This window comes from Gymnoscopelus braueri (assembly GCF_963280865.1).
Source record: "Gymnoscopelus braueri genome assembly, chromosome: 7".
NCBI lineage: Eukaryota > Metazoa > Chordata > Actinopteri > Myctophiformes > Myctophidae > Gymnoscopelus > Gymnoscopelus braueri.
The window spans coordinates 592,943-603,885 of record NC_137608.1 but is presented as its reverse complement, the minus strand read 5'-3'; the positions used below and the strand labels follow the sequence as shown (position 1 = coordinate 603,885).

The 10,943-nt window shown below is 40.8% G+C and overlaps 1 protein-coding gene across 3 annotated transcripts in view; it reads right to left on the bottom strand.

Annotated features, from left to right (window-relative positions):
- LOC308087993 (uncharacterized protein) overlaps positions 1–7,823 on the bottom strand; it is an 87,417-nt gene extending 79,594 nt beyond the window's left edge. For 2 of the 3 annotated variants that reach the window (XM_080432286.1, XM_080432285.1), the window contains exon 1: positions 7,362–7,823. In XM_080432286.1, coding sequence (XP_080288412.1) covers positions 7,362–7,453 — 92 coding nt within the window. In that variant the 5' untranslated portion in view covers positions 7,454–7,823. The remainder of the gene's footprint in view (positions 1–7,361) is intronic. The other variant, XM_080432284.1, reaches the window with a different exon arrangement.
- Positions 7,824–10,943: the final 3,120 nt, after the last annotated feature.

Sequence of the window (10,943 nt, the reverse complement as noted above, 5' to 3'; positions counted from 1 at the left end):
GTGACGACACCATTCCAGGAGTAGACAATACACGCACGCACGCACGCACGCACGCACGCACGCACGCACGCACGCACGCACGCACGCACGCACACACACACACACACACACACACACACACACACACACACACACACACACACACACACACACACACACACACACACACACACACACACACACACACACACACACACACACACACACACACACACACACAGCGGGGGATGGGATCACTGAACCCCCCAAATGCAAACTCCTCCTCAAGTCCTTCTGCTCATTTTAACAGCCCTTACACACACACACACACACACACACACACACACACACACACACACACACACACACACACACACACACACACACACACACACACACACACACACACACACACACACACACACACACACACACACACATTCCAAACATCTCCATGGCTGTGGGAATCATGATGTCATCTCTCTCAACCACCTCACTATTCAGTCCAGAAGGTCTGTCTGTCTGTCTGTCTGTCTGTCTGTCTGTCTGTCTGTCTGTCTGTCTGTCTGTCTCTCTCTCTCTCTCTCTGACTCTCTCTCTCTCTGTCTCAATTCAATTCAAAGCAGCTTTATTGACATGAGAAAATATACGTTTAACATTGCCAAAGCAAGTGTCAAATAACACAATCAAAACTGAGAAATGTATGTTCATTAAAAGAGAATAAAGAATTGTGTAAACAGAGCTGTTCTCTCTCTCTCTCTCTCTCTCTCTCTCTCTCTCTCTCTCTCTCTCTCTCTCTCTCTCATATAAAGACTTTCAAACTGCAAATGAAACGCCTAGAAGTGTTGGATGAGAATGTCCGTGTTTGCATGTGGCTTTATGTGTGTGTGTGTGTGTGTGTGTGTGTGTGTGTGTGTGTGTGTGTGTGTGTGTGTGTGTGTGTGTGTGTGTGTGTGTGTGTGCGTGTGCGTGTGCGTGCGTGTGCGTGTGCGTGTGTGTGTGTGTGTTCGCATGCGTGCGTGTGTTCGCGTCGTGCGTGCGTGCATGCGTGTGTCAGAGATGGAATCCAGACATTTGAGTGAAACTTGAATAAAACTAAGAAAAGGGGAGGAGCTCAAACAGGAAGTACAGCTGGTTGTGTTGGATCTGATTGGTCCAGATCTATGGAGCGTGTACTCCCCAGGCAGGATGTCCTGCCCTGTTCCTCCTCACACCGTTTGAGTCATTCAAATTCCATCCCAGAATATAAGCACCAGTGGTGGAATAAGTACTCAAATGTTTTACTTAAGTAAATGTATCAATACTGCAATGTAGAAGTACTCTGTTACAAGTACAAGTCCGGGATAAAAAAAATACTTGAAGTACAAAAGTATTGGCATCAAAATGTACTTAAAGTACCAAAAGTAAAAGTACAAAAATGTTTGAAATCAGCAGATCCACAAGCTCACAACGTGTCACGTTGCGACGCGTTGTGAGCTTGTAGATCGGCTATTATCAAATAGCCTAGGTATAAAATAGGGCTAAAGTGGTATGTTTTATAATGTAATAATTTATATCTGCAAAGTAACTAGTAACTAAAGTTTTCAAATAATTGTAGTGGAGTAAAAGTACAATATTTGTCTCTGAGATGTAGTGGAGTAGAAGTAAAAGTACTGAAAATTGGAAACACTCCAGTAAAGTAAAAATACCTCAAAACTGTACTTAAGTACAGTACTTGAGTAAATGTACTTAGTTACTTTACACCACTGATAAGCACACATGCACCTTATGACAGGGACAGGTAACTGTAATCATTCATACATTTATACCACACACTCTGGCTGGCTATAGCTTGCTGCACCAAACACACCTGAACTAGTCTATAATGTTAAGGCCAATGGTTCCCAAACTGGGGGTCGGGACCCCCGCAAATTATTTGTTTTCTCACTCAAGAGTAAACAAACCAACACACAGTATAAGTATATACAGGGCATCTGCACATTTCTAAAGTGACAATATAAGGACTTGTAAGACCTTTTTAATACATCTAAAATGAAAAATATAAATAAGACCAAATAAGACTATTACTATGTCAAAAGTCACCAACAAACTATATTAAATTATAAAAAATTGTCAAATATTAGCCAAATTGTCAAATATGTAGAAAGAGGCAAGAGTTGTGAAAATACGCCTCGTTCAGCTGTTTTCACAATATTTATCTGTAGAACCGAGTCAAATTATGTAAATGCCTACAATTCCAAGTGCTTGTCAGCGTGGGGGGTCCCAAGTTCAAATATGATTATTTTGGGGGGTCCCCAGTTCAAATATGACAAAACATTTTTAGGGGGGAGGGGGGGGTCGCGGCCTGAAACATTTGTGAACCCTTGGTTTAGGCTACTCATCTTTAAACACCATGGTGACTGATGATGACACAAAGACAATGCTAATCACTGTATAGCTCAGACCCCAGAACTGTGTGTTTTTAAAGTGAAACTCTCAAGTGTTCTTATCAGCGCTTCAGATCGCTACAACGGAACGGATGTGTCACTCACAGAGAGGACGTGGCGGGGACACATCTGATGACAGGCACAGGTGCCAGACAGCCAGACAGACAGCCAGCCAGACAGCCAGCCAGACAGCCAGCATCTACAAATGCCGTCTAGACCAGTAGTTCTCAAACCTTTTCGTGCCAAGGACCCCCAAAATGATAGGTATTTGACCGCGGACCCCTATCTGAAAATGTTTTGAGCCAGGGACCACCAGAAGATAAGATTTGTGTTGAAAGATTAATTTGATTTTTTAAAAATGTTCAAAAATTTCAGATGTGCCGCGCTGTGAGCTGTGCTATTTTTGAGAACCACTGTTCTCGTGCATGAAGTGAATGCAAGAGAGCTTAAAGGGATAGCTCACCCAAAACATTATTTTTCCTATTGATTAGTCACCCCATAGAGAGTTGAATTCAAGGATATTTTTGGGTTCTTGTCGCATTCCTAAGCCAATAATTTTATGACCAGCGGTGGGAGATACAAAGGAGACTCCTACCGGAACCGCTGCCGGTCATCAAATTATTGGCCTAGGAATGCGACAAAAAAATAATAATCTATTTCAGTCTACCCCAGTCTCCATGGGGTGATTAATCAAAAGAAAAAAGTCATTTTGGGGGTGAACTATCCCTTTAAAATCAGCAGAATCAATAATGTGATATAATGATATAATGAAGACAAGGGGGGAAACTAAAGCTCACACACTGAAACAAGAAGTGTTCAAACAATATAGTGTGTTACTGCAGTCTGACTGACTGTAGCCTACTGTACTCATGTCCAACAGACATCTGTGATATATCTGGACATATCAACGTCATATTTTTTGTAAGGTTATTGATAATAATAATAATAATAATAATAATAATAAACTTTATTTGTATAGCACCTTTCATGACATGAAATGCAGCTCAAAGTGCTTTACAGAGCAAGAATACAATTACAGTTAGAACCAATTTAACAATAAAGCAAACAAAGATAAAATAAAATAAAATAAAAGCAAGCAAAAGCAAAGGCATAAAACAACATTAAAATAGGGAATACAGTGAGGAATTAAAAATCAACCAAAGAATCAGCTAAAAGCAAGAGTGAAGCAATAGGTCTTGAGCTGTGCTTTAAAGCTATCGACAGAGGCTGCCTGTCTTAGGTGTAATGGGAGTTTATTCCACACTGTCGGTCCGTAAAAGCAGAATGCTGCTTCACCGTATTTTTTATATGTCATTGTAGGCACCTCGAGCAGGTCAGCACTTGAAGACCTGAGGGCCCGGTTTGGAACATATCTCTCTAGGCAGTCAGAGAGGTAGGTAGGTGCCAGACCATTTAGAGCATTATAAACTATTAAAAGAATTTTAAAATCAATCCTAAAAACAACCGGGAGCCAGTGTAGTGAAGCAAGAACTGGAGTGATATGTTCTCTCATCCTGGTTTTAGTTAAAATTCTGGCTGCCGCATTTTGAACAAGTTGTAATCTGTCAGTTGTTTTCTTTGGCAGGCCAGAGTAGAGTGCGTTGCAGTAATCAAGCCGAGAGAAAACAAAAGCGTGGATCAGCGTCTTTGCATCGTCTAATGACAGATAGTCTCTAATTCGCGCAATATTTCTAAGATGAAAGAAAGCAATCTTGGTGACATGATTAATGTGTGTATTGAAATTCAATTCCCCCAGGTTCTTTACTGTGGTGTTACTTTCTACAGCCAGGTTACCAAGTCTACTTGTTATTGATTCTCTCTGCTCACTGGAGCCAATTATGAGAACTTCTGTTTTATCCTCATTTAGCTTAAGAAAGTTCTCACTCATCCAGCATTTTATACTGGACAGACAGGTCAACAATGGGTCTAGAGCGCAGGGGTCGTCTGGAGCTACTGAAAGATACAGCTGGGTATCATCAGCATAGAAATGGAAGTTCACTCCGTGATCGGCGATGAGTTCTCCCAGCGGTAGTATATACAGGGAGAACAATAAGGGACCCAGAATTGAGCCCTGTGGAATACCAGAACAGATGTTGTGTTTGTCTGAGTCAAAGTTAGCTAGACTGACAAAATAGCTTCTGCCTGTTAGGTAAGAGTGAAACCAAGACAAGGCTGTGCCTGACAAACCAATCCAGTACTCCAAACGTTGTAGTAGAATTGTGTGATCAATCGTATCAAAAGCAGCGGTTAAGTCAAGAAGTAGGAGAACAGATAAATTTTTGTCGTCAGCGGACACCCTTAGATCATTAATTACTTTTACAAGTGCTGTTTCTGTACTATGACCTTTCCTGAAGCCAGATTGGAATTTGTTATGAACCTTATTGTTCTGTAGGAACACATCCAGTTGATGAAAGATAGTTTTTTCTAAGACCTTGCCCAAAAATGGCAGATTTGAGATTGGTCTATAATTACCCAGCACCAATGGATCAAGGTTGTGTTTCTTGAGTAGCGGCCTGACTACAGCCGTTTTCAGTGAGTCTGGAAAGACGCCTGAAAGTAGAGAGCTGTTTACAATTCTTAGGATATCTCCAATAACACTGTCTAAAACCTCTTTGAGAAACGGGGTGGGTACTACATCCAGTGAGCAAGATGATGATGTCATCTGTGATATAGTTTTACGGAGTTCCTCTTCATTAATTGCGCAGAATGATATTAGGCTTCCTCTGGAGGGATCTACATTTTTGCACCATGCACCATTTGCCGATAAAGCAATGACAGTGTGTGCATGGATATGGACTGACCACTTAGTACCTGAACACACCAACATATGTACATGCAGTACCATCAACACCAATACATACACTACACACGCACGCACACACACACACACACACACACACACACACACACACACACACACACACACACACACACACACACACACACACACACACACACACACACACACCCCACACACACACACACACACACACACACACACACACACACACACACACACACACACACACAGTGGGGGAAAGTAGCTAAGTAAATTTACTCAAGTATTGTACTTAAGTACACTTTTGAGGTATTTTTTTTACTGTACTGGAGTATTTCCAATATTCAATACTTTTACTTCTACACCACTACATCTCAGAGGCAAATATTGTGCTTTTACTCCACTACAATTATTTGAAAACATTAGTTACTAGTTACTTTGCTAATTATTATATTATAAAACATTCATTAACCACTTTAACCCTATTTTATACAGGCTCACAACGCGTCACATCGCGACGCGTTGTGAGCTTGTAGATCTGTTATTTTCAAACATTTTAGTACTTTAACTTTTTGTACTTTAAGTATATTTTGATGACAATACTTTTGTACTTTTACTTGTAACAGAGTATGTTTATATTGTGGTATTAATACTTTTACTTAAGTAAAACATCCACTGCATACATACATACATACATACATACATACACACACACACACACACACACACACACACACACACACACACACACACACACACACACACACACACACACACACACACACACACACACACACACACACACACACACACACACACACACACACATACAGCACCATAAATAGGTTACATTTCTATTAGCTCCTCATTTTCATATTGTGTGAGTGAAACAGCAAACGAAACTATCAAGTCAACTGATTGTATGATTTTTCTGAATGAATAATAAGTGCAGTAGGAGCAGTTACGTGCATGTCTTGCAGTTTGCATTGTGCTGTTACGTTAGCTCCTCAGTATGCAGTCATCTCATGGAGGATTAATTAAAACAAGCTCTCCAGTTACACAACACTTATTCCATCACACACCATCAATTATTAAACTGCTGCTGGCAACCCAAACTCACCAACAATACCACAAATCGGCTAAGTGTATATATAGGCTTTGTTTAACAAATGACATCAGTCAAAAAACATGAATTTACTATACATTTAGTAAATTCACGTTTTTTTGATTGATGTCAATTAGTAAACAGAGACAAATTACACCAATCAAAAACCATGAATTTCCTAAGTGTTACAACTAATGCCATGCATTTACTAAGTGCATAGGCTCTGTCAGTGGTGTAAAGTAACTAAGTACATTTACTCAAGTTTGAGGTACCTTTACTTTACTGGAGTATTTCCAATTGTCAGTACTTTTACATTTACTCCACTACATCTCAGAGGCAAATATTGTACTTTTACTCCATTACAATTATTTAAAAACTTTAGTTACTAGTACTTTGCAGATATACATTATTATATTATAAAACACACATTAACCACTTTAGTCCTATTTTATACCTAGGCTATTTGAGAATAGCACATCTACAAGCTCATGCTGCAACCATAACTAGTCCTACTTTTACTGTGTTTTAGATTCATGTGTGGTTATACTATGAGCCTAAATGACTAGTACTGTAGGAAGATGTAGAGATACAGTATAGGTTGTACTTTATAGGTAAACTTTTTTTTACCAGTTGTTGGAGGAGAGACTAGTTATAAACAAGCTCACAACTGAGCTTGTAGATTGACTATTTGTGGCATAAAGAAGAGTTTTGGTAGTTACTTTGTACTTTGTATCATTACAAAACATGTATTAACCACTTTATCCCTATATACTTTGGCTATTTGAAAATATCAGATCTACAAGCTCTTTGTCAAAAGATTTGCATACACTTTTAACACTTGTGAAATGGGACATTCTGCACATTGAGTACTTTTACTTTTGGTACTTTGAGTACATTTTGATACCAATTGTGATACCAATACTTTTGTACTTTTACTCAAACACATTTTCATTACTTGACTTTAACTTTGAGTATTTCTACATTGCAGTATTGATACATTTACTTAAGTAAAAAGATGTGAGTACTTTTCTCTACAAGGGTGTAGTGTACTTATTAGAAGTAGTGTGTTTACCAGTTGGTGGAAGACCTGGGGTTCAGGATGTCCTCTTTGGCAGTCAGCAGAGACAGGCTGTAGTTGTCCAGGTTGATCGCTCTCATGGCCATGATGATGATGATGAAGATGAAGGTAAAGTCTCCTCGGAGGAGTCAGTTTAACAACCTAACGGACCACCAAGCCAAGGGGATCGAACCTCTCTCCCTATAGCTCTCTCCTCTCGTCTCACCCTCTCTCTCTCGCTCTCTCTCCTCTCTCTCTCTCTCTCTCTCTCTCTCTCTCTCTCTCTCTCTCTCTCTCTCTCTCTCTCTCCTCCCCCCCAGAAAATACACCCCAAAAACCCAGAGATCCAGAGAAAAGGCACGCTGTTTGTAGACAAAACCAGTAAAAATAAACTAAACTAAAACGCAGTTTTCATGTAAAGATCCTTCTTGTTCTTGTCAGTTTGTGGGCGTGATCGCAGCAGACAGACAGACAGACAGACAGACAGACAGACACTCCGTGCGTGTATAAGACAGTGCTGGAACAGGACTGCCAGTGTTGCCAGGTTTTGAGAGAGAAACAAGCAACCGGTTCTATGAAAACAAGCCCAAAAGAAGCGCCCTTTAAACATTTTACATTAATAGCAGATACAAGCTCACAACGCGTCGCTATAAGGGATGTGATCTGAAGCGACGCGTTGTGGGCTTGTAGATATGCTATTTTCAAAAGAATCTTGGAAGGAATGTTGAAACATTTTAACAACACAAATCTTGTATGGGGGTCCTTGGCACAACATATTTTCAGATGGGGGGGGGTCCGGATTGCTACCTGGGGTGTGGACATTCTGGACAAATACATATTAATTTGGGGGGGGTCCTTGCCATGAAAATGTTGTTTAAACCACTGGTTTAAACAACATTTAGGAAGAAAGCCCAAATAAGCAAACTTCAGAAACAAGTCAACAACAAATCAAAATGGTTTTGAAGTACCAAAAGTAGAAAGTATACTCATTATGCAGAATGTCCCATTTCAAGTTTTCAAAATGTATAAAGTATTTTGAAATTTGCAGTTCTCCAAGCTCACAATCAGCTAATCAGCTATTTTCAAATGGCCAAATTATATAGGCTGTATGTTTTGTAATAATAAAGTATTCATCCCCCCCCAAAAAAGAGGGGTTCATGGACCCTCATGGAGTCCGGACCCTCAGGGGTCCTTGAGGGGGCTCATCGTGTTGAGAGCTTGTAGATCTGCTATGAAAAATAAAAATGTATACAACAAAGGCACAAATTTTTAATATAAAAAATAAATACACATTTTAACATAATCTTGTATGGGGCACAAAATATGTTCAGATGGGGGTCCGCAGCCAAATACATGTTAATTTGTGGGTCCTTCACATGAAGAAGTTTGAGAAACCCATGGTTTATATGACGAGCCTTTTTAACATTTAATGGAACCACACTCATATCTGGAAATATATTGTAGATATCCATAATTACATTTATCCTCACTGATGTATTCAAGATCCAAGATTGTATTTGTCACTGATTTATACAGGTAGTCAGGTACAAGCAGCAAAATGTTGTGCAACATAGTTACGGAAAATATATTGAAGCAAGAAAAAAAAAATGGAATACAATAATGTAAACAAATATACAGTAATAGTACATAATAACTAGAGTACCCAGGGCGAATGGTCAGACTCAGACCCCAGGTTACTACATCCTTCAACAAGATAAAGAAATGGGAACACACACACGCACGCACGCACGCACGCACGCACGCACGCACGCACGCACGCACGCACATGCACACACGCACACGCACACGCACACGCACGCACACGCACGCACACACACACACACACACACACACACACACACACACACACACACACACACAGCATGGCATCCTCATTGCTACCAATGCTTACAACTTCCTGCTATTAGAGGCTTTGCTGCCCCCTGGTGGCTGAAAGCAGCACTTACAGGACGCTTGCATTAAATCTGCTGTTATCAGTGTTGGAAGAAGAACTCTTTTTACCAGCTGCTCGAAGAGCGTGCTGGTACAAACCTATGGTACAACAGACAGAGCAACCAGTCGAGACCTGTTGGACACTTTTTCATCATTGGCTGTAAGCCAATGGGGAGACTTCCCATACTCTGAACGGCGGTCGTAGTCCTCCCATGCTATGGCATCATAACCCTACTAGACATGCCTGCCTGCAAGGGTCTTATTTGTAACCTCTCTGAGTTAAATTAACCACTGTAAATTGCCGCTGGGGGGATCCTATGGAAAATAAATTTGAGACAGAACAGACCACATCGGCGTATTGTACAGTATAGTTGCAAGGTCGAGATGAACAAAGGTGAATGACACTCTCTTCACATCCAAACGTGAAGTGAGTAAAATCCTCAACATATTCTTCACGACCATAACCTCAGATTTGGTTGAAAAACTACCCCCTCACTCTGGGTGCTATGGTGAGGAGTATGTTGACTCATTTTACGAAAAACAGGGTGTACGCAAAGATGATTTTAAACTCTCCCCTGTGAAAACAGAGGAGGTGTTTAAAAAATTGAATGCTCTTCATCAACACAAAGCCACAGGCCTCGACAATATCCCCGCCAAATTTCTAAAAGACTCAGCCGCCTCCATTGCTCCAATCATTACCCACATAACCTCTCCATCATACAGGGACGGGTCCCTAACGATTTCAAAAAAGCAAGGGTGACCCCTCTGTACAAAAAAGGAAACAAATTAGACCCTGGCAACTACCGCCCTATTTCTATTCTTAGCTCCATCTCGAAAGTCATGGAAAAAATAGTCTATGAACAGGTCGATAAGTATCTTGCCAAAAAAAATCTAATCTACAAATTCCAATCTGGCTTCAGAACAAACCACTCCACTGACACATGCCTTCTCTATTTGAACGACTCTATCAAACAAGATGTCGACAAGGGCAAATATTGCGGCATGGTCATGCTGGACCTCCAGAAGGCCTTTGACACTGTTAATCACCCAATTATGATCAATAAGCTCAAAGCAATAGGTTTTGATGATACGTCAGTGAACTGGATGAGATCCTACCTGGAAGGGAGGGAGCAAGTGGTGGAAGTAAACGGCACCCAGTCCCCCCCCCTCCCTGTGACTTGTGGTGTCCCACAAGGAAGCATACTAGGACCTTTACTGTTCCTGATATATGTGAATGACATGTCATCAGCCTGCGACTGCAAACTGTTCCTGTTCGCAGATGACTCGGCCCTGCTAGTCTCGGACAGGGACAGGCTGCAGGTTGAGAAAACTCTCAGCTCCGAACTCAACAAGATCTGCATCTGGCTCTCTGACAACAAACTTTCATTACGCCTGGGTAAAACTGAATCCATCCTCTTTGGGTCCAGTCCTAACCTTAGCAAGGTAGAGAGTTTCACGATCAAAGTGGGTGATGATGTCATCAAAAGAAAGGATGAAATTACCTACCTGGGCTCCATCTTGGAGGCAAACCTCTCTGGTAACAAAAACGCCGAAAAGGTGATAAAAAATGTCAACCAAACAATCAAATAACCCATCTAACCCCTGCTCATTTTGCTAGGATTGGATGGCTTAGGGTTGAGGACA